The 22,879-nt window shown below is 37.2% G+C and overlaps 5 protein-coding genes across 5 annotated transcripts; 3 read left to right on the top strand and 2 right to left on the bottom strand.

The window, feature by feature from the left end:
* Positions 1 to 568: 568 nt before the first annotated feature.
* LOC116308662 (forkhead box protein B1-like) lies at positions 569 to 3,060 on the top strand. Its single transcript, XM_031719136.2, has one exon. It carries the CDS (start codon positions 738 to 740, stop codon positions 1,818 to 1,820), a length of 1,083 nt encoding a protein of 360 aa, XP_031574996.1. The 5' UTR covers positions 569 to 737; the 3' UTR covers positions 1,821 to 3,060.
* Positions 3,061 to 3,775: 715 nt separating this feature from the next.
* LOC116308654 (uncharacterized) lies at positions 3,776 to 8,934 on the bottom strand. The gene is made up of 3 exons (XM_031719127.2): positions 8,410 to 8,934; positions 6,036 to 7,667; positions 3,776 to 5,390 (listed from the first exon to the last, which is right to left on the bottom strand). The coding sequence occupies exons 1-3, from the start codon at positions 8,675 to 8,677 to the stop codon at positions 4,774 to 4,776; spliced, it is 2,517 nt and encodes an 838-aa protein (XP_031574987.2). The 5' UTR covers positions 8,678 to 8,934; the 3' UTR covers positions 3,776 to 4,773.
* Positions 8,935 to 9,090: 156 nt separating this feature from the next.
* On the top strand, positions 9,091 to 13,220 carry LOC116308658 (uncharacterized). The gene is made up of 11 exons (XM_031719132.2): positions 9,091 to 9,306; positions 9,598 to 9,736; positions 10,086 to 10,199; positions 10,329 to 10,383; positions 10,841 to 10,961; positions 11,131 to 11,219; positions 11,324 to 11,515; positions 11,739 to 11,831; positions 11,905 to 11,977; positions 12,122 to 12,248; positions 12,406 to 13,220. The coding sequence occupies exons 1-11, from the start codon at positions 9,241 to 9,243 to the stop codon at positions 12,846 to 12,848; spliced, it is 1,512 nt and encodes a 503-aa protein (XP_031574992.2). The 5' UTR covers positions 9,091 to 9,240; the 3' UTR covers positions 12,849 to 13,220.
* On the bottom strand, positions 13,196 to 17,762 carry LOC116308655 (uncharacterized). The gene is made up of 3 exons (XM_031719129.2): positions 17,383 to 17,762; positions 15,052 to 16,647; positions 13,196 to 14,313 (listed from the first exon to the last, which is right to left on the bottom strand). The coding sequence occupies exons 1-3, from the start codon at positions 17,672 to 17,674 to the stop codon at positions 13,835 to 13,837; spliced, it is 2,367 nt and encodes a 788-aa protein (XP_031574989.2). The 5' UTR covers positions 17,675 to 17,762; the 3' UTR covers positions 13,196 to 13,834.
* A 445-nt stretch (positions 17,763 to 18,207) lies between these two features.
* Positions 18,208 to 22,325, top strand: LOC116308652 (uncharacterized). The gene is made up of 7 exons (XM_031719125.2): positions 18,208 to 18,618; positions 18,758 to 18,908; positions 19,917 to 20,021; positions 20,114 to 20,175; positions 20,396 to 20,468; positions 20,614 to 20,980; positions 21,377 to 22,325. The coding sequence occupies exons 1-7, from the start codon at positions 18,454 to 18,456 to the stop codon at positions 21,588 to 21,590; spliced, it is 1,137 nt and encodes a 378-aa protein (XP_031574985.2). The 5' UTR covers positions 18,208 to 18,453; the 3' UTR covers positions 21,591 to 22,325.
* Positions 22,326 to 22,879: the final 554 nt, after the last annotated feature.

The raw sequence follows: 22,879 nt of genomic DNA, 5'->3' as shown, positions 1-22,879 counted from the left end.
TTGAAGGTGAAGGGTAGATTGTTTACGAGAAAGAAAACTGGTTAGTTTGTGTTCGTAGCTGATAGACATGAGAGAATCAAATCCACCTGCGAAGCATTTCATTCCAAACCACATTCAACCACCGAACCATTTATCTTAATGAAGGAATTACTGACTTAAGCAGATAAAATTGACTTTGAAAATATTTTTCTTTCCTACTAAAGAAGCAAAACTCAGCCATCTGCTATTCAGTCGTATTATATAGTTATTTTATATAGACATTATTGATTTATAACTCCTTATCAAGTGTGACCCATATGATATTAGCCAATAGTAATAGAGTATATGGGAATATGCCCCCATTGTACTGCATGGTAGGTGGTCAAGTTCAAAGATAAAGGCGGGTGCTACTGATTATATTAATCATCTAGCCTATAAAAGCACACGGCCTTCTAGAGAGAGCTTGGTTTTGTGATACACAGTGCACTAGTAGTATTCGATACTGAATTACGTACCTTGATAGATACTTGAATGTAAAGTACTGTAGGCCGGCTCTACTTGGAAAGGACAGCAGGTCCGCCACTCTTGAAAAACCCTGCAAGGTAAACAGTCAAGTTGATACAAGTAAAGTGTTCTGATGATCCAGACATTTATAATATACATATCTGCTTGAGTAAACTTCACGAAGTACTGGAGATATACAAGATACTTTGTTGAGAAAAACCACTGATTTGTCAAAGGACGCGAAAATAAGGCAAATGGCATCAAAGGAAGGAAAAGTCAGAAAAAGTACTTTTTCCCAGTACAATAATGACTTTATCGAGAAAAAAGACGAGAAAACTAGCAATGAAGGAAGTATAGAGAATGAAATGCCACAGCAGAGGACGATGCAGCATGCCGATAGTGAACAGGAAGATCGCAGCGAGTATGAAGATACTGAATTAACAAGGAAACAACGAGAGGTACCTACAATTATTACAAAAACAAACAAAATAAACTGTACTGAGGAATCAATAAAAGATGGCGCCAGTAAGTCAGAAGATGATTGCGATGTCAAGCCGTCTCATTCTTACATCGCATTAATAGCAATGGCGATTCTTAGCTGTACGAACAAGAAAATGATTCTTGGAGATATCTATCAGTACATCTCTGACAACTTCCCATATTATCGCAATAAAGACAAAAGCTGGAGAAACAGTATTCGGCACAATCTATCGCTGAACGAGTGTTTTATCAAGGCAGGTAGAAGTGAAAATGGTAAGGGCAATTACTGGGCGATACACCCCGCAAACCTAGAAGATTTCTCTAATGGTGACTTTCGTAGAAGAAGAGCAAGGAGAAGAGTACGAAAGAGCAATACCTTTAAGTATTCTAGTGGGCTGTCAGGATATCCTTATCTGCGTGGCTACGCGCCGTTGTCAGCGTATTCTACGTTCCTGCCTTATAAAAGCGACGAGTATAATCGTATGTGTTCATCAGGCTACTCGTCCTACGCATTCACGTCTGGGAACAGAAAAAACTTTGCCATCGATAACATAATAACACCTAGCAGCTATAAGAACTATTATCCTGGCACTGGACACCATTCACTGATTTATGATAAACCTAACTTCGTTTCGCCGTACCCGATACCACCTCCTTCTTCCGATACCATGGATACGAAGAGATGTTCAGCGGCGCCTGCTGTCGTCGGCTGCACAGACAGAAACTTCAGTGGATCATACGCATCTTCTTTGTCAGCTCTAGCCTCGTTATCAAACAGTCATCGAGGGAATGAGAGTTGGCAAGATACTTTATGCAAGCTACAAGAAAATCTTAAAAAGCCTTCACGTGAAACTTAACTGATATTAGCTTTACTGTGAAAGTTTTCAAAAGTACAAAGGAACAGTTTTACAGGCGCCACTCTTAGGTGTAGTTTTTCCCACTTCGACAGGAAAAAGCTAGTTTAGGGAATTTAGTGGCTAGTTTCAGGGATAGCCTGAAGATATAGGCGAAGCTAATAAACAATGGAAAAAACAAAATTTCAACACACAGACAAACTTCCGATCACCTAGAGTGAAGGAAAATGAACTATTGAATCATACATTCAGTCAGATGTGATGAACTGAATCAATGAAACCCAACATCAGGTTATAGTATATTCACGCTCGAGTGCTGTATTGGATATGGGGTTTGAAGTGCTTGTAGTTTACTCGTCTAAATACATCGAAATACAAAATAGATTGCCAGAGATAAGTCAAAGAACATCTTGAATCAAGCAGCCAGCAAACACTTGATTCAGTGATTGAAGATGTGTTGTCGACTAACTCAAGCCATCGTATTTTAGTCTTGTTATAATTGATAGCGTGCTGTTGTTTACGCACTAGAAATATTTCAAACGGTTATTGCCTCCATCTCAGCCTGATAAGCGGTTTTCTCTCAAGCTTTTGATTAAGCTGTGTTTGTAAGCTAATTCTTGTTAATATCGCACATTCGTTCAAACTTGGCAAACAAGCTAAAGTTGTACGGTATCGAAGGCAGATCTAACCGCAGGCACTGCCAAGATCTGTTGGTCTTGATTAAGTTAAAAAAACTCATGCTTAGAACCATGTCAACCATAAAAACCTCCACAAGGAGTCTCTAGAATATATCTTGATTGGATTTGATGAGATTACACTCAAGTGTGCTTTGAAAACACACGTTATTGGAATAAGAACCGATTTAGCGGCGCGTGCACGCTCACTCCAATATATAAGGGGTTCTTTTTCGCTTGTAGTGTGAAGAGTGAACGCCCAGAGGTGTTCGGTTGCACCACGTTCTAGCACAATCTTTGCTCTACTTGGACATATAAGGTTGTTAGTAAAACCATTGATTAAGTCAATTGCGTATTTCAACTATAATAATCAATAAGAAATCCAAGCAAAGCTAACATCACTGAACAGAATATTTCAAAATCTCAGTATATAGTCTCTGCGTAATAACGAATTTACTTGTTTTCAAGCAAGGTAGTCGCATAGCTAGATGTGTAACTTGGAGTGAAGTTGGTTGATGTTATTAATAAGGCATTTGGTGGTGAATAAAGTTTATGTATAAAGACAGTCACACTGATATCTAGAATGAAATTATTCACCACAGTGACAAATAGAGAACAAACTTAACTTTGTGGTATCTCTTTCCTAAATGCACATCAATTATTTACATTATGACAGATGCTTGCCTATTTCAAAGAGATATCTTAAGGAATGTACATACCCTGGTTGCCAAATAACAGACATCTACATCTTCTCAAGTTTATTGATCTTCTTGCTTGCAGATCTAACAAGTATAAAAGGTAACGACTTTGTACAGTCCCTTATGATGAAGCATCAGTTTAAGCATCCTCGTCATAAACGGTGCATGAAACTGATTGTTGATTCTTTGAACAAAGGAATGCGACACATTCTTTTATCATGAATATTTGATGACAAACTTTTCAATTTAGGGCATTTTTATCGTCTATAAACGCTAGTTCCTATCTAATGTTTTACTTTAACTAATTTGCGATTTCGTAAATAATACTAAAGCAAGGAAACCGGTAATTCTATGTCATGGCTGTGGTTTTCGTCGCAAGAAAATCGCTAAAGATGATTGATTATGGGAAAAAGAGTTATTGCTGATGATATGTAGGGATATTAAGATGTCGACCATCGTAGGTGTGCTGGAAGACTATCTAGGCATACGACAGTACACTGTGAATACGAGTAGGATATCCACCCCTTGTCTATAAACTATTACATCATATACTATGTGTACAGGGTAAATCTCCATGAAGACAATATTAAGGACAACACCCAACGACATGTTTTATTTAACGTTTTACAACTATATCCTTAAGATACATTATTTTATAACATAACTTTGTGCTTCTGAATACAAAGGAAGAAATACAAATATAGCTATCATCTTCATCAGACACTATTATTACATAACAATTCTGACGTTTCTGGTTTTATATTTTTTTCTACAAATGACTATCATATCTGTTATAAATGTTATTTACTATGACTTGGGCTTTCTTCAGTTTGACTGTATCATGAACGAATTGAAAAACTAATATCTCAATGTACATTTTAGAATAAATATATCATTCATACTTCAATTGACTCAAAAATTTAAGCGAGTCATAAAATCTATGACAATTTTGGCCGTACACCAATACTTGTTAAAACATTCAAACTTTCTCATTATGAAACTAATATTTATATACTTATAAACTATCCTATAATTATTTATCTATGTCATGATTTCCTAAAGCTAAAATTTTCTCTAAAAACATATTTGATACAGAAAGTACGAGACCACGTGTTGTTCCCTTGAATGTAATTTCTTTGTTTATCAGTAAGAAATGTCGGAAAAGATACATGCGTATCTAGGCTCTAAAGTATGGCAAAAGCCTTTATGTTCATGATCCCAGCTTGTTCCTAGAGACAACATCTTCACATTGAGTCATGAATATTTCATATTCTGCAGGCTCAATTTCTCCGCGTGATCACGTGATTAGACCCTAGTCGTGAACATGGTTCTGGGGGGTGCCTGTCTGCTGTCAAAACAGACCCTAGTCGTGAACATGGTTCTGGGGGTGCCTGGCTGCTGTCAAAACAGACCCTAGTTGTGAACATGGTTCTGGGGGGTGCCTGTCTGCTGTCAAAACAGACTCTGCTTGCAGTGTGGTCTAACAAACCTTGGCTCACAATCTTGACCTGTGGCATGTTCATGTAATAGAAAACTAAAAACTAAACATTTAGACTGTGTTGAGTTACTATCAGTTCTGGTACCTTACCCGAAAACACCATTACACAATAATACACAGCTGATGATTACAGCTACCAGGCCCACCACAACAGCTACACGTGTGATCATGTTTAGTCCAGGAAACACTGACAAGGAGTTTGCTCTTCTTTTGATGTCCTCTGATATTTGTTTATTCAATGTTCTTGTGTTCTTTATCTCAGTGCTGTAGGTTTCAGCACGTTTCCTGTACTTCTGTCTCTCTTCATCCATGTTCAGTTTGTGAAGTATATCTTCAATAGCTTGATAAGAGGTCTTAGTTTCTTCATGGATACCCAACACTGTCTCCTGTATTGATGCAGCTTTTCTGTATGCTTTAAGAGCATCTTTCATGTTTTCTTGCTCTACAAACAGCTCACCACGGCGGACATAGGATCTAGCTGTGTCTTGATGATCTCCTAGTAGCTTCTCACGAATTTCAAGTGACTGCTTGTTGCATTCAATGGCCTTTTCCAGACACCCAAGATCTTGATGACATTTGGACATGTAGCTAAGTAGTGATGCTACCCAGGGGTGGTCCCCTAAGTGCTCTTTGTACACTGGAAGGCATCGGGTTTCAAATATTTCGATGGCTTGAGTATGTTTGTTGCAGAAGCGGACAGCAACTATCCAAAACAGAGAATGATATCAGATACAGGTATAAGGTATATTTCACATTAAAAAATTGAACCAGTATTTTTCCACCCTTCATTCCTGAACACAGCATGTTGAAGCAAAGAAAACACAAAAGAAGAATAAAGTGATTTTGGCAGTTGCTAGCTATGTATTATACTGCTGACTGGAGAATAGTACATAAAAGCTGCTTTACTTGTTTTATCATATAGAAATGGTGTTACTTCTTTGCAAGGCAGGCTGTGCATGCAGGTAGCTTCAGCACCATGCTCTATATACTAATAGAGCACAGTTCTTAAGCAATCAGAGGGCAAGTAGTGAGGTGACAACAGTATTTAGCAATTAGTCCTCAAGCCCAAATGGGCTATTGACTCTTAGACAATTTTGGCTTGATGACTAATATTTTTTTTGGTCAAATCCAAATAGTCAGTCAAATATATAGATGCAAACAAATTTTGAATTAAAGTTAAATTTAATTTTTTGGTTTTCAAAAGCTGGCACTTTTTGCTACTAGTATGCTATAACTTATAGCCTAGTTGGAGCTCATCCAATCAGAATGCAGTATGATAGACCACTAGTAAATAATAATATGCACTGTTGTATATATTATATACTAATAATAATATACATTTACTTACTTGCTTTATCACAGTAGCTAGCAGCTAACAACACCTTGTTGCCAAGTCGACTACGGATAGGGATTGCATCATTTATCAATTTCTTCCCCTGCTCTGTATCTCCCTTGAAGGTGTAGCACAAGCCCAGCTTGCTAATGCAGTGTGCATATGCTTCAGTGCTCTGCATTCTCTTGAACAAATTCTTCTTCCATAGAGAGAGTGCGGTTTCAAAAGCATCAAATGCATCTTGGGAAAATTCACCATGGTTTACCTCACACATGAATCGAAAGCCACGAGAAACAAGGCATTCACTCATTCTTTTCTTGTCTTTAATTCTCTCTGCTTCATTATATAACTGTTCATAAACTGACAAACAGCAACTTGGAAGCAAGATTTTGCCCAACAGATTGATGCTTGCATTAAATGCATCAATACATCTCCTTTTCATCTCTTTATCATCGCACCTTAAGGCATTTTCAAGTGCTTGTAGTAGATTCATCTTGGAACAGCAGAATTGCTTTAGAGCCTTCTGACAGCCATCTTTGCTGACAAACTGGCAATGAAGCTTTTCTAATTCATCAAAATAGTAATTGCTGAATTTTTCTGTGGCTTTTTCCCCTTCTTTTTTGCACTTCATTCTTTCTTGTTCTTCTCTACAGAATGTCTGTATCAAGGGATGCAGACTGTAATTTTTGCCATCCAACTGTACTAAGGCACTGGCATGAAGAGAGGACAGCATGCCACTACATTTCACTTCATTTTTAAACAATATTTCATTAGCAATGTCCTCTGTGAATTGTGCAGGGAAACAGGACAATTGTACCAAACAAACTAGCTTCTCTCTTGAAAGACTGTCCAGAAAAACCTGGATAGAGTTGGTCAAGAACTTTATCTGCTCATTTTCTTTCAAGTTTAAAACATCATAAGGTTTCTTTTGTAAATTATTTGCAAGTTTTATTGGATTGTATCCATTCTTTACCAAACCAGCTGCAATTTTGATTAGAAGTGGAACACCAGCACATTGGATGGCAAGTTTCTTAGCTTCATGAATGTTTAAACTTGTGCCATCAGCCAAAGCAAGAAGGAGCTTCAAAGATGCTTCATCATCAAGCGGAAGAAGATTGATTGATTCATGTTCAAAGTATCTTGTATACATGCTTTTCCTTGTTCCCAAAAATATCTTCAGCTTCTTTGCATGGCTTCCCAGGAACTCAATGAAACTTTCAAAGTCACAAGAATGGCTTGAGTTTTGAATATCTTCAGCATTATCAAGGATGAGAAGGGTTTGAACCTCCAGCAACTTAAGTTGACTTTTTGTTAGCTGAACAACATCATCTGACGAAGGAATCTTTGTATCTATTGCTCTTAAGATATCACAGCACATCAAATGACAAGACTGCATTTTTTGAAGGGATACATAAATGACTCTGAACCTCTTATCTTTCATGGCATGACCAACATGAGTAGCTACACATGTCTTCCCAAACCCTGGTGGTGCTACGACTGCTACCATTGGCTTCTGACCTGTGACATACACCTTGGCTATCCTCTCTACTAAGTCATTTCGACCAATAAAATTAGTCTGCTTTACTCGTAGCCCACATGTCTGTGCTCCTGGACTTTCATTCACTCCATCTGTTTCATTACAGTTATCTGCAAAATATTTAGAGATGATTTTAATCAGTTGATGTGTACAGTGGCAGATTCAGGGTAGGGGGGTCATAGAATGGCTGCCACTCACAAAAAGTTAGCATGATCTGGGGTTGAACCACCCTTTGATCTGCTACTGGACGTGTAAATGATTGCATGACACCAACAATTACATGGGTACACTGTAGGTAGGGGTGAGCAGAAATCATGCATTACATTGAAGAGCTAGAATCAAGTGTGGTATACTGGTAGTGCACTCGCCTCTCACATGTGGGGTCTCAGATTTGATTTCTGGAATCATTATCTCAAGTGAGTAGAGATCTGATTCAAGGGTATTGACCTCAGTTCTCCACCCCCCACAAACAGCTAGAAGCTAAATTTCAAATTTATCGGAGTTAACCATGCCCTGATCAGCCCAGAGTTTGTTTCATAATTGGACAAAATTAATAATTTTGAAGGTAGCAAATGATTTGCACCATCCCTGACCTCCCCCCCCCCCCCCCCCTGAAAAAGACTACTTTCAAACACAACTAGATAGCTACGTAAATGTATTCTTTGTTTGCAATAGACGTCATAGCCACCATGTTGGAAGAATTTGACAAAAGATTTTTCAATGAATTCTTTTGTTATATCTTCCAACATGGCGGACATCCCTTTTGTTATTGTGCTCTCTTGGGATTGATTGCAAACCAAGAATATTCAAGTTCAAATTTCATTGTTATTTTAAGAATTATTCAACACTTACTGTCGATAAACTTCTGAAGTTCGTTCTTTATTAAGTCCACTCTATGAATGTTGGTTAAAAGTTCTTCGAGGTATCCTGTGTTTTCCAGGCTGAGTTTTCCTGCTTCGATAAGTTTTTCAAACAAATCGCGTGTTGTGGTTTTGTTGTTAACACCAGGAATATCATCTTTGCATAAAAACTTCAACTTTTCGAATTCTTCGGGCGTAAGATGATCTGCTAGGTCCAAAAGTAGAGCTCTGAATCGATTTTCTGGCGTTCTAACAGGCATTTTGGAAAATATTCCAACGAAACTCCAAATGGATGCGTGGAGAATAAGAACGTTCAAAGATCATATCGTGTTGAACTCGGCTTGGAACGAACCAAAATCAAAAATACACACTTTATCATCTTTATAAAAAATATATTACACTTCTACAAAGTATAAAGAATGACAAAATGTTTAAAAACCTGAATGAACAGCTAATAAAGGGACATTCCCACTATATGAAGCCACGAAGTGACTAAACCATCCTGCTTTTACGAGAAAAACACTCAAGTCACGTGGGACAGCGCTCACGCTGAACAACAACAATATATATCATACAAAACTACGTAATTTTAACATAAGCGAAAAATTAGCCCTCCAGCTAATTTTTATTCCATATCAATCCATTAGTCTAAAATAATTTTACGAACGTTTCGTTTTTACATTTAAAATTTTTAGAAAAATAGAATATTCGATGGTTATGCTTGGGATGCCTGTGGTAAGTTAAATCAGTACTGTTGACCAGCGGAGATGTCCATGGGGAGGTGAAATAAGATTCGAATGTGGATCAAGATATTCCTTCAAAAATGGTTAAACTAAACGTGTCGATGTTGAGGTATCTTTCCAGAGATCACTTTAGGGTTTTAACAGCAGTAAGTATCTATACTTTTAAACATGTCGATCGTATTAAAAATGGCTTACGAAAGTCACGCCATTAAAGCCCTATATAGAAATCGTAAATTGTTAATTAAGCTTATTTACCTTATTATTTCTTATCTTGATTTCTTTTACAGTACTTTACAAATAATCTATCAGGTTTAAAATATACCGTAGGAGAAAGGATATTATTTGATTAATGAGAATAAACATATATTATTGTTTTTCTACTTTATTTAATTATTTATTTTATTATGATTCTTCCATATTAATACTTATCACTACAGGTTGAGATGGGTATGAAGAACCATGAGCTAGTCCCTGCTTCACTTGTTGCATCTATAGCTGCCCTCAAGCATGGTGGCTGTTACAAAATCCTCAGAGAACTTGTGAAGCACAAACTGATAGCTTATGACAATGGAAAAGGTTGGTTGGTATATTGTTGGTGATAATTCCTCAATAGAACAATTCGGTATCATTTGTTTTGATTTAACTTCATGTGAGTAGATTTTGTTTGATTCATGTGTATCGTTGTCTCCTCTTGTCACAATGGTTTGTGGGTGGCATGGATGGCTTGTGTTGTTCACCCCTGGGGTTGTGGTTTTGATTTCCGGCTTAGTCAATATAATTTTTCTCCTTGTTACAAGTACATACTGATTGATATGGCAATGTACACGTGCGTGGAGTTGTATTAAACCTCACAGAAGAGCCCATCACAAGGAGTAGAGGTTGTGACTGTTGTATGCAATCATTTTATTTTATTTTGTGTTGCTAGCTGTTGGATACAAATTGACCTATGGTGGGTATGATTACCTTGCTCTAAAGGCGCTGTCCGCTCATGATATTATACATTCAGTTGGAAATCAAATTGGCATGGGAAAAGAGTCAGGTATGTTAACTGCCAATCAATATTAATTAAAATATGTGACACCTTTAATGTTACTATGGAAACTGAGAAACCTTAAAGAGCAATCAATAAAAATCTTTAAACTTTAACAGTGTGAATAACTTTTTGCAGATATTTATATTGTCGCAAATGAAGAAGGACAGCAATTTGCTCTCAAGCTGCACAGGTAATACATAACTGTTATTAATGCTGAGTAGAAATTGATTTCGGGAGGCTTGAGTGTAGTCAGGGGGGATAAGGGGGGGGGGGGGGGGGGTAACCATAAAGGTGGGAATGGGGAATGTTAATTTCTTGACAGGTATAAATGATTTGGTGTCAGAGGGTAGTTGATGAGTAATACTTTGATTGTAAGATGTGATGATCAATGTTAAAAGTATCGCAAGGAGACATGAGAAAGAGGCAATAATGTGGCTATTGCCTCAACCCCATACTGACCTACAATACAGCAATCATTACCTCACTAAATCAAACTAATGTGTACTTCATTACAAGCTGACGTGTGTGGATTGACATGACCTACCCATATTACCCTATAAAATCATCATATTTCCATGTTACAATTATACATCATAATATCATTGACACTTTATAATGACATTATTAACAGCAAGATTATGAATCAGGTTAGGAAGAACATCATTTAGAAAACTCAAAGAAAAAAGAGACTACCTGAAGAAACGACAAAATTCCTCTTGGTTATACCTTTCTCGTCTGGCAGCCATGAAAGAGTATGCTTACTTAAAGGTAGTGCTATCAAAACACACTGTTAATTCCTCCTAACTCCCTGGTTTATTTGTTTTATTTGTGATGTTGAGCACAGGAATTGAAATGAGACCCCATACTTCGATTTAATTCCATTAAATCAGTTATTGTTGAATTTATGTTTAAAAGTATCATTTGTTTTTGTTCATAGGTGCTGCATGATAATCAGTACCCCGTGCCAAAACCAGTTGATTACAACAGACATGCTGTGGTGATGCAACTTGTTGATGGCTACCCTTTGTAAGGACAATATTATCAATCATTTATCAATAAAAATAATATTAATTAATAGTATTGATTATAGTTAGTTTACTTACCTTTTGTTTTACTCTTTTCATTTCTAGATGTCAAGTTCGTGAGTTAGAAAACCCTGGTGCAGTATTCAGTGATATGATGGATCTGATTGTCCGTCTTGCTGGCTTTGGCTTAATTCATTGTGATTTTAATGAATTCAATTTAATATTAAATGGCAAAGATCAGGTGACCGTTATTGATTTCCCACAGATGGTTTCAACATCACATCTCAATGCTCAATGGTAATGTCCTTTATGCTGGTATATCCAGAATAATACTGTTTTTTAACCTTGATCAAATAGTCACTACCAAACTCTTCTTGATGGGCCACCTTTAGGAAAAAACTACTTCTGTAGTTTTCAGTATTAGTAATATAATCCTAATAATAATTGATTATTAATGTAATCCTAATGATGATTCATTATAAATTAAATGTAATCTTAATGATTATTGGTTGGTTTCCAGGTACTTTGACCGAGACGTTCAGTGCATACGAGACTTTTTCTTGCGGCGATTTAATTTTGAGGGTGAAGCCTACCCAAAGTTTTCAGATATAGTGTAAGTTTACTGTGATTGAGACACTGTTTTTACACTACTTATGATAATAAAGGTAGGAAACATGATTTTTCAGGCGTTCCCAAAATCTAGATGTTGAAATAGCAGCCAGTGGTTTTACGAAGGAAATGGACAAGACATTTGAAGAGGTAAGACTAAAGCATTCCTTCAAGTATTGTATGTAATGTTCAAGAAATTCCTATCATGGTAACATGACATCATACTCATGCACTTTATATAGACAAACTGTATGAATATCTTGATAAACAGTCAATATGTATTGAACATTACAGGAAGCTGCAGCAGCACTTGGAACAATGCGCAAAGGACAAGAACATCTGGAAGAAAGCCCAATGGAAGAAGTTGTTGATGATGATGATGTTGATGATGATGATGATTTAGAATTGAAACCAGAATCAGGTAAATCCATTTTCTTGAGCGTAGCAACATGCAGTTGAATGAGGTTGAAAGGCTATGAGTGACAGTAGACAAGATGAATGAGCGACCAGGTTTCATATGTAGGGCTTATTGGTAATTTAAGTTTGAAAGTTGGTTGTTTTGTTTCTATCCCCACCAGAAACCAGTTGTAGGGATCATTTATCACCTTGTGAAGATGAGAAAAAGACTAGTGGAACAACAGAAGAAAGAGTAGCAACTACAACACCTAACACGACCACACTAGAAGCAACAACACAAGCAACAGAAGATGGCAATCAAGATCAAAGCGACAAATCTGACCTTGAGGATTTGAGTAACATTAACCGAACTCATAGACCATACCGTGATGTCAATGATGATGTAATGGATCATGATGGCACTGATGATGTCACAACAGAGACACCTGTACTGTCTACTATTGACTCTGTTGAAGTGAGAAAAAGAGTTAAAAAGAGTCTGATGAAGAAACAGCAAATGGCTAGACGAAGGAAAAAAGGGGAGGAAGGAGCTATGACAAGAAGTAGAAGAGAGAAAAGAGATGATGTGAAGCAAAGTGTGCATGCATATAACAGTGGATGGTAGTGGTATGTTACCTGCATGACACGGAGGGAGGAAGGAGCTATGACAAGAAGTAGAAGAGAGAAAAGAGATGATGTGAAGCAAAGTGTGCATGCATATAACAGTGGATGGTAGCTGTATTATACCTGCATGACACGGAGGGAGGAAGGAGCTATGACAAGAAGTAGAAGAGAGAAAAGAGATGATGTGAAGGAAGGTGTACATGCATATAACAGTGAATGGGAAATGCTTAAGACAAAAGGGCTTACCCTCTCAACCAATAATCGTGCACCCTTAAGTCAGAGCAAACCTGAAGTCTTGGCAGAATTAAGGAGAGAGAAAAAGAGATTTAAGGATTGTATCATACAATATGAATATAAAAATCTTTTATATATCTATGGTGTTACATCTCTGTTATCTACATTGTTTTTACTCTTATTACAACTTATTACAAAACATTTGTTATTTTAGTTGAGGGAACGACAGTTAATCCCAAACGAATTATCAATCTAACCCTACAAAACCTTTTACTATACCTTTAATATTTTACAGACACCCAGTTTTAATGTGCAGTCTTGGGTGGTTACACGTGATGTCATAGCTGCTATGTTAGATGAATTATCAAAACATTCTTGCTGATTTTCTTGTTGTATCATCCAACATTGCCCACATGTTTTTTCTCCTATCAAATCTCGCATGGCAATGGCTATTATGCTTATATGTCATATATTTATCATTCTACATTATTTTGGTATATGATGTTATGTTTGGATAAACATTTCACACAGTATTAATAAACACTTGACATTTTCAAAAGCTAATCCAATTACTTTTACAATGTAAAATTTAGGAGCTTGATAAGAATGTTATCTTGTATAAGAATGTTTAATATTTTGAATGATGTACTTAAGTAAAGAATGTTAGCTTTATACAAGTTTCCAATGACTTCCTGATTACTTAGATCAAGATTTTTTGTTCAAAGTCCTATCTTGTGGAGATGGGATGTAATATCACAATGGGGATAGCATCTCTAACACCTCACTTGATGATGTCATTCTGTTACCAAGGATACTACATCTCCCCATCATTCGGCAGTGATCTGTGCTTTGTATTCTCTTTATCTCTCTCTTGGTGGCCCAGATATCTTCTGGTGAGGCCAATACCTTGGATTGAATACGGAGTGTGGTTTGCAACATTTCCACAGCTTCCTGTGGCTTGCCAAGCTTCTCAAGGGTTTCCGCGAGGGAGGAAAATGAGCGTGCAGTATCCTGATGGTTAGTGGTCAGCAAATGTTTGCGCATGTCAAGTGCATGTTGCTTATAATAAGCTGCCTTTGGGTGGTCCTCTAATTTATGGTATGCATCACCAATGTACTGTAGTAAGGATGCAGTGAAGGGATGTCTGTTCATGATACGGCGATAACCCTCCAGGCAAATAGTTACCCAGATTTTAACTGCAGCTTTAAAGTTGTTATTGGTATAGAACGCCACTGGGAAGAGAAAAAAATAGGGCTAAGAAGCCATGCATTGTTATATACAGATACAATTAATTGATCCAAAGAATATCCCGAAAAATATTATTAACAACAAGTTCTTTTAACTGGAAGGAAGAAGCATTTGAAAGGACATGCTTTCTCAACTAATGTAATCATCAAGTGAAAAAGACGAAAACTAAACCCTGTAAAAACGTTAGTAAAGCTACAGGACACATGGTGCAATTGATGTTGCGAGCAACGTTGCTGAAGTAGAAAACTATCCTACTTAAGCAACATTGCCTGCAATGTTGCACCTTGTCTTTGCCTTAACATTACTGACATTTTGTACATAAGTCCATTGGAATTGTATATACAACAGGGCAGTCTCAACTAGTAACCACTAGTCATAGAGTACAAACACTATAAGTGTGCAACATAAATACCACTAAATACTGCTAAATTATGCTAATCCTATTGTTTAATTAGCACTATTTACTACTAAATAGTGCAAAGTGTTACACACTTTTAGTGTTTGTACACTATTATGTAGTGTCATGCTAGAAGTAAGGTTATTTATTTATTTATTATTTTATCATTTATCTATCTTATTTTATTTATTTATTTATTTATTTTATTTTACTATTTAATTATTATTATTCTCAGGGCCACTGGGTTATAAGTATGATTTCTTCTATTATGACTGTCTTGAAGTAAAAGTTTATTCAAGTGAAACCAACAGCCAGTTTGACTTACTTGCAAGGTCACAGTAGCCTCCACAAATCAGCATTTCTCTGATGGCTCCACCCAGCCTTGCATGGAGTCTCTTTCTGATAATGATCCCCCATACGATCATCTGCACACCAAGTTTTACGTTTCCCTGCCTGGTATGGCACAACCCAAGCTTGCTGGCACAGTGGGCTGTTTCTTCACTCTCTGGTAAATGATGAAATCTTTGTAGATTATACGCGTCAACCAGGAATTTAAAGGCTTTGGTGGAGTTTTCTTTGCCATGATAACAAAGACTCTTGAAGCCAAGAGATGTCAAGCAATCAGTGTAGCGCTTCATGTCTTTCTTAGCATCTGCTATGTCAGTAAATCCCCCATAAATCTTTTCAAATTCCTCGATATTTAAGCACTTTGCAAGGAGACTTATGACTTCTGTGGATACGTCAATGGCTGGCTCGTGTTGGTGCTGGATGGCAAGGGACAAGGCATGAATGATATTCTTCTTGTTCAACCAATACTTATCAAGAGCATCTTTTCCATCATTGCTGATGAACAAGGCATTTATCTCTTGAAGAAATTTCAAATACCAACCAATAAATGTATAAACAGCTTTGTTGTAGCTCTCCAAGACGACTGTATCCATTCTGGATTTGCAAACAGACTGTACAACATTGTGAAGCTGGTAGGTCTTTTTTTCAGGGTCATGCTTCACAAGAGCATAGTTCATAAGTTGGCATATTTTGCTTGGAATGTTTGCTCTCTCTGCATTATTATCATTGAGAAAGAGCAATCTTGCTTCTTCAAGGGTAAAAGATGTTGGAAACACTGCCAAGTGTGCTAAAACTTCTTTAAGGCTTCCAGGGAGCCGAGAAAAGAAGACTTTCATGCATTCAAAGTGAGCACCATCTTTCTCCAGAAGTTGCTGCGGGTTAGATTCAAGTTCTTGTATCAGTGATATAATATCAATACCATTCCTGACTTGCGATGCTGCTATTTCCAAGTATAAAGGAATACCCATGCATGCCTTACACAACTGCTTTGCTTGTATACTTGGGATAGGCATGTTAAGCACATACTTCTTGAACAACGTTAAAGATTCTTCATCATTGAGAGGTTCCAGTGGAATGGCTTCAGCATGGAAAGGATAACACATGGGCCATGTAAGCACTTGAAAAGTTGTTGTTACAAGAGTACACAAGTTGTTGGCAGACTCTCCTATCTTCTTCAGGAACTCCAGAAAACTTGTATTCTCTTTCTCCTGGACATTCTCAGTATTGTCGAGGATCAATACAGTCTTGTTAAACAAGGACTTCAAGAACTGTTGCAGCTGAAGAACAGGTTTAGTTGAGGCAGTGATCCCTAGTGTCTCAAGGATGAGTACTGAAGCCTCATAGAGGGTGGTAACTTCCTTTAAGCTTAAGTACAAGACAATAAAGCCTTGGTTTTCTAGTATGTGACCAATGATGATCGTAGCCTCAGACTTTCCATAACCAGGGGCACCACTTACAGCTACCAAATGACACCCTGTGTTCACATACGATATCACTTTTTTACAGAATTTTGTACGTCCAACAAAATTGACATGCTGACAACGAAGGCATGCTGCTTTAAGATTTATTTCACCTGTGATATAAACAATAGAAGATGTTGTAAGCATACACAAACACAACACAGAGCTGAATATAAGATGTTTCTAACTAATGATATGGTGAGAGAGCGCAGTGGCTTGTTAAAAAGGCGGGGTATTCATATACTCTCATTGGAATGACATCCGGATCCCCTAATCTCATAAAAACTTAGAACGTATATTTTACAACCACCACTCCCCATTTGGGCTCTTCTGTGAGGTTCCCTCCACACACACAACAACTACATTATATTTTTACGACACTCAATTCCAACTCACGTTGATTTTTACGGAGGGAAGAAACCGGAGAACCCGAAAACCCTCGTGGCAAGGGAAGAGAACAACAAACAAACTCGACTAACATGATCCGGTCTGAGCTGGGGCTCGAATGGACCAATACGAAAAACGGCTATTCATAATAAGGACTATCATTGAAAACTTTATTCATCGAAAGGAGCTTGTTAAGATGTTTTTTATGAGTGGAAAACGTTTAGTAGTAAACGCGTGACAACCAAATTACCCACCCAAGCAAACGATTATTTTGTACTTTAACACCTTTGACAATGATACCCGAGGAGATGAAAATCATCCGGGAATAAGATCATAAACAACAGCTGATGTTTACGGTAACAGAATTTGTTATCTTTTTACATTCAAATGAGGGAATAGTAAATAATGAAGTCTTGAATTTAGTGGTTCAAGTACATGCAATGCAACAGCAAAAATCTTACCTGCCGAAGGAGAAGAAAGAGCAGACGGAGGGACCAGTAATTCAGCAAGATGTCTTTGAGTCTCCTTTAGCAACTCATAGAAGCGAGGGAAAGCATTAGGTCCACACTTAGGAAGCAATTCAAGTAAGGTTTCAGCTTTTCGTTCAGGACTCGAGCACGCTTTGACCTCATTTACATCTTCTTGATCAAAGATCGCGACAGCAAAAAGACCCGAAGCTATTCTTTCAGCCTTCAACTCCTTCCTCAAAACGATTCGATTTTTTCGCAAGATTTCACTGTGGTGTTTCTCCATTTGAATGAAATCAAAATTTCTGAATTCAAGAATAGAAATTTTGATTCAAGGCATGGCGCTGCCCTGTCTCGAGGTTTTGGTCTATTCTTTATTTTGATTCCTGGAAAAACAACCGGAAATACGTCACATCAAGCGTTCTCGGAATTCCCCTGAAGTAGCTTCCTGTTACTAAGAATAGCTCATGCTGTAATACATAGACAACAAGTTGTCCAACATTTTGAGGAGTGCTTTTGATGCTTTTCATAAGGAAAAACAAAACATGATTATTAAAGACACAAATTATACCAATAAAAAAATATTGCTGAATAAAAAGAGGATCAAATATTGTTAATAAAATGGCAATTACACAGGTAACCCAAGAAAAAGAATTACTCCGGATCATGAGGTTCTGACTTAAGTCAACCGAAAAAATAAAGGGTTTTGTTTAAGATTAAAAATCAACAGCTTTCAGCCTTTGGATATTGTTTGAAGTTAAATTATAAGCCATTCAAGTGCTAATTGATTAATACCTGTCATGGTATTGTTGTATGAGCCAATAGGAGCGTGGCTTATACATTGCCCTGACGACTGACTTAGTTTACACCAAGAGAGCCAGTCTTTTCATCAGTAATCCTCAAAGTTTATCATTTTAAGCAAAAGAATAATTGTAACCATAAGTCAAGAAGATAATTCCTGAGCTAGTACTTTACTCTACAAGCTAGTAATAGTCTTGTAGCTTCGTATTTAGCCAAGTCTTCTAAGTAATTCCATAACATAGTTCATTATTATCATTTATCACCATGCCACAGTGGATTGAATTGCCTCCAAACTTGGTCCCTTCTACACAGACATATGGTAAATCTATCTATGCTACTGACTACTCTAGTAAAAGACCTGGTTTTCAAATCCATCTTCAAAAGGCAGCCAGAGGATCTAGGAGCTTCCATCATCCACGCGTTCCAAAGGTAAGATGATTTGCTTAATTTATTCGATTAACTCGAATTCAAAATTATTTCAAATACATATTAACATTATTAACCCTAAAACGAGCTAAGATATTGGATATGTTTTTAGTTTGTTAATTTTTGCTTACATCGTTCAAAGGATCCAAATAGAAGCTCCATGCGAGCCAGTCAGACAGGCAACTACATGAGTTTCAAGGACGAATACGATAAAAACCTGGCAAAAAAGACCGGAAAAACTACCTTGAGTTTACAGTACAAAACACCTAGAGAAGAGACTCCTGAAAGCAAAGGTAATGTTGGTAAAACAGACCTTCGTTCTCTGTACATCACATATAGTTCCATCAATAATACAAAAAAGTCAAAAGCTTGGTGTGAGGCAGCAGCGTGTTTCTTTTGTCAAAGTATAAAACAATTAGCACTTTTACAGTAAAGTTTAACAGTAAGAGACTGTCTAGATTAATCTCTCAAGACCTGTGATGAACTACACAGCTGAAGATAAAATCATTAATTATCATGGTTAACATTTAGAAGCGTGACAATCGAGAAAAGATTTCTCATTTACAAGTTGCACGCAAGTTAACTAAATTAATGTTAAAAAGTAGGCAGTAGTTAGCGTGACAATATTCAATCTAGTAGTTGCTGCGAGACAAAGAATTCCGTAGGCGTACATTACAGTGTTGCTGCATTTTTGAGTTATATATTTTTGGTCCCTGAATTTCAAACAATCTTATTCTCTTCGCTCCTATTAAATTTTTATCAATTATTGTAAAGTTGGTTTAATATTTTATCAAATGTTGCTATATATATTTAAGAAGACGTTTGTTTTTTTATTCACTCGTGGTATCCAAGTCCTTTTCGCAGGTGTTTAATTATATTGACATTGGCTAGAGTAAGTTGTTTATGGGTGAATAATCCGACTGTCAAACTGGTAATCTTTACTGTGGCTTTTAATTGGAGCCGAGCTTGAAAACTAAAGAGTTTTTTTCATTGGATGAATTGTGAATCCATTTAAATTGTCCATGCCACACTGCCTTCTAACTACTAGATATTCAAATGAAAAGTTCTCCAAACCTTAGTAAGTTTTTTTCGAGCTGTTAAAAGGTTTTCTAAAACAACGAGAAAACTGGATACTTCAAGAAAATAACAAAACGATCAGTCGCTATGTCAACGAAAAAATGCCCAATTTAAAAGTTGTGGTCAATCAAAGACAAAGGGATGCAATAATGCAGTATAACTATTTTTTCCCTATTTCTGCCTCGTCTTCTTCATTTAGTCTCATACTGTGCCTTTTCCCGTAGGGTCAGAAGTATATAGAGAGGTTCTTTCAGAGTATGTCAAACCTAGTCTCAATTTAGTGCGACAAGCCTGGAAGGGAGAGACGTCTGCAGTCAAAAGAGACAGAGGTATTGTTGAGAAAGACTTATGACGTCAATGCAGTATATTCCAATAGTTCCCTGTTTCCTAATGATGACGTCATAATCACATTCATTTACAGATCGCATGTATGGCTTGTCGGGAAAAAAGGTTGTCATGATTCCCAGGCCTCCTAAATTTGAGGTATGTATGAACCTGTTTTTATCTTCTGCGTACAGTACAGTTAGCGTGCGTCACATCCGGTCAATATCCCGCTAAAATTTAATTATTTTTATTACATGTTAATGAAGTTGATTGATTGATTGACTTTCATAAACCGGGTTATTGACCAGATTTGACGCAGACTAAATAGTAAAGGGTGTAAAAAAGAATTAGACGTTAAGGAGTTGATTGTTTTTTACAGGAAGGCAAGAAGACACCAACAGGTCGTATCTTACCGGGTATGAAGAGCTGGCTAACCAAGTCCAATGAATACGGTACAAAACACAATGTATAACCAATGATTACCTACCATCACCTACTATTATATCACAGCCACATCACAATTCCTAAAGAATATTTTCCCACGGTCAAATCTCATTGTGGAGATGTTTGAGGGCCTGTCTTTTTATCTTTCTCCAGAAAAAGCTGTAGTGTATAATTTTATGGACCACGTTGCCAAGGCGACTACCAAGAGGCCTGATTTTCCCACTCGACCCAGTACACCTCAGCCTACCAAGTCAACATTTGCTAATGAGTACTTTTACAAGCAGCGAACGAATAGTGCGCAATCACAAAGGGTAACAGAGCGAATGGAACTCCCTCCGCGACCAAAGACCGTTCATTCGTTCAGAAACGAAGCTAACGAAGCGACTGAAGAACAAATGAAACAAGATGAACAACCCAAGGAGCATGCGCACGAGCATGGTAGTCACGTGCACCATACCGAAGGGAAATGTGATTACTGTGACTATATGAGAGTCAAGAAGTTACTGGAGTACCTGAATAGGTGAGTGACTAGCTATAATATTATCTATATCACACAGTAATCAATGGGACACTGCGCAGGCACCGTCGCTCTCGTCTTGGATGGACAAGGTACGGAATAGCATATCAAGACACGGTATGACGTGGAAACGAAACAGCACCACCGTCACGACCTTAACAGCAAGTCCTGATCGTCAAGATTCTTTAGTCGTACAAAGTTAATAAAAGGTTTTGTTAAAACGGCATACCGTGCCGTGACCTTGCCCAGCATTCTAATCGGATGTTCAGTAATCTAACAAATTAGTTCAGTAACCTAAAGAATACAACAAGATTTACGAACTTGATGACTTTATTTTATAAAACGAATGCAGAAACTTCCAAGATTCTTACAGAATGTATCGTTTTTAACGTCCAACAGGCACGACCCTCATCTTGGTGAAGCAACTCTAAGGCATCTTTTACGACCACGTGTTGACCCCACCCACACCTACCCAAGCTATGAAGACTTTGACTACATGCATGAAAACTCCTTCTTTAGCCATACCACTGCAAGGGATCGTGGGTATTTCATCATCGCTCCAGATTGGGTGTCCGAGAGAATAGGAATATCACCCCCTAAGCACCGGGGATGATGATCATGATGATGATGATGATGATGATGATGATGATACACTAGACAGGGGCTAGTATACGGATATTATTTGTACAGTGGACATTTTGACATTCTAGAAATTTACAACTAAATTGATTTTTTACTGTGTGAAAGGTTGTTACCATTCTAGAATAACTGAAGATGTCTTAATCTTTTCTTTTGTTTTTATTTAAGATAGACTAAAAAAATAATTATTTTTTACATTATTTTACCATGAGCTAAAAGTTGGGAGAGCAACGGGTACAGTTCATCGTTTGTCGTTAAGAATTCAATCGATAATCGAATCTAATACTGCTTTTTTTTACTATAAAACTCTATTTTTCTAGTTTGATTAAGAATCTTCATTCAGTGCCTAGTGAATAGATTATAAAAATGATATGGACATTAAGTTTTATCTATTTAATTAATTACGTACTATTACGTATTAATGGTTCATTATTTGCGAGTTATTTAATAAACATTTATGATGTTAAAGTATTTTTGTAATTCTTGGATGCTTAATTAGCTTGTAAGATTTGATTTAAAGTCACTGGACTGCATCTTTGTGCATCGTTCACTCTATTACTGTTAGGGTTCACGACAGCTATAGGTGGCCTCTTCAATGCTGGTTGGAAAGAAAGATAGAAAAATCATGAAGATGATTACGGGGGAAGTCCAACCATATACGCCAGGGATTGTTTGATCAAGGAAAAGTTGGCCACCGAATAAATAAAAAGTCTACTCCAAGGATTAGGAATAACTAATTACAAAACTTTCTAAAAGTCTTATATACATTAGTGTTTTGACAATTAAAAAAGAGCTATGATACATTAAAAAATTTAACGCGTACCGTTTTTTTTCCCTCATGGAGTATAATGTACGTGATCTTGAATAACTTATGGCCCACAAGAGGCATGGTTACATAGGACTTTACACTTACCTTGCCGAGACAGAGTAACACCTTTGTCGTATACCGAACGAGCCGTATCTTGATGATCACCTAACAAGGTTTTCCTGTATTTCAATGCTATTTCGTTAGCCTTAACTGCCTCGTCATAATCACCCAGCTCAAGGTAATTCCTGGCAAGCTGACTGTGGGCTGTGGCCGTGAAGGGATGCATACCAAGTTCTTTCACGTAAATCGCAAGACTATCTGTTCTCGAAGCAATACTGCATCAGTGTGCTGTCTCACAAAATTCCAAGAGGCTTGTAAATAAAAGAATGATAAATAAGTCAATAAGTTAATGACCAGTACTCTCTAATCCTAAGACAAATGCCAGGCAAATCAGG

Source organism: Actinia tenebrosa, unplaced genomic scaffold (assembly GCF_029948245.1).
Source record: "Actinia tenebrosa isolate PJP-AT-01 unplaced genomic scaffold, QUT_ActTen_1.0 PGA_scaffold0__85_contigs__length_37466705, whole genome shotgun sequence".
In the NCBI taxonomy this organism is placed as follows: Eukaryota; Metazoa; Cnidaria; class Anthozoa; order Actiniaria; family Actiniidae; genus Actinia; species Actinia tenebrosa.
The sequence above is the reverse complement of the archived record's forward strand: the minus strand, read 5'-3'. Positions and strand labels throughout refer to the sequence as shown.

Excerpts from the sequence above, each read along its gene's own strand:
- LOC116308662 (XM_031719136.2), top strand. The coding sequence starts at position 738 with ATGGCATCAAAGGAAGGAAAAGTCAGAAAAAGTACTTTTTCCCAGTAC.
- LOC116308654 (XM_031719127.2), bottom strand. The coding sequence starts at position 8,677 with ATGCCTGTTAGAACGCCAGAAAATCGATTCAGAGCTCTACTTTTGGAC. Across the intron at positions 7,668-8,409 it reads ACTTCAGAAGTTTATCGACA|ATAACTGTAATGAAACAGAT; the intron begins GTAAGTGTTGAA and ends AATATTTTGCAG. Across the intron at positions 5,391-6,035 it reads TAGCTACTGTGATAAAGCAA|TTGCTGTCCGCTTCTGCAAC; the intron begins GTAAGTAAATGT and ends TGTTTTGGATAG.
- LOC116308658 (XM_031719132.2), top strand. The coding sequence starts at position 9,241 with ATGGTTAAACTAAACGTGTCGATGTTGAGGTATCTTTCCAGAGATCAC. Across the intron at positions 9,737-10,085 it reads AGCTTATGACAATGGAAAAG|CTGTTGGATACAAATTGACC; the intron begins GTTGGTTGGTAT and ends TTGTGTTGCTAG. Across the intron at positions 11,220-11,323 it reads CTTGTTGATGGCTACCCTTT|ATGTCAAGTTCGTGAGTTAG; the intron begins GTAAGGACAATA and ends TTTCATTTCTAG.
- LOC116308655 (XM_031719129.2), bottom strand. The coding sequence starts at position 17,674 with ATGGAGAAACACCACAGTGAAATCTTGCGAAAAAATCGAATCGTTTTG. Across the intron at positions 16,648-17,382 it reads TCTTTCTTCTCCTTCGGCAG|GTGAAATAAATCTTAAAGCA; the intron begins GTAAGATTTTTG and ends TTTATATCACAG. Across the intron at positions 14,314-15,051 it reads AGGCTACTGTGACCTTGCAA|TGGCGTTCTATACCAATAAC; the intron begins GTAAGTCAAACT and ends TTCTCTTCCCAG.
- LOC116308652 (XM_031719125.2), top strand. The coding sequence starts at position 18,454 with ATGCCACAGTGGATTGAATTGCCTCCAAACTTGGTCCCTTCTACACAG. Across the intron at positions 20,022-20,113 it reads TGCAGTCAAAAGAGACAGAG|ATCGCATGTATGGCTTGTCG; the intron begins GTATTGTTGAGA and ends ATTCATTTACAG. Across the intron at positions 20,981-21,376 it reads TTACTGGAGTACCTGAATAG|GCACGACCCTCATCTTGGTG; the intron begins GTGAGTGACTAG and ends AACGTCCAACAG.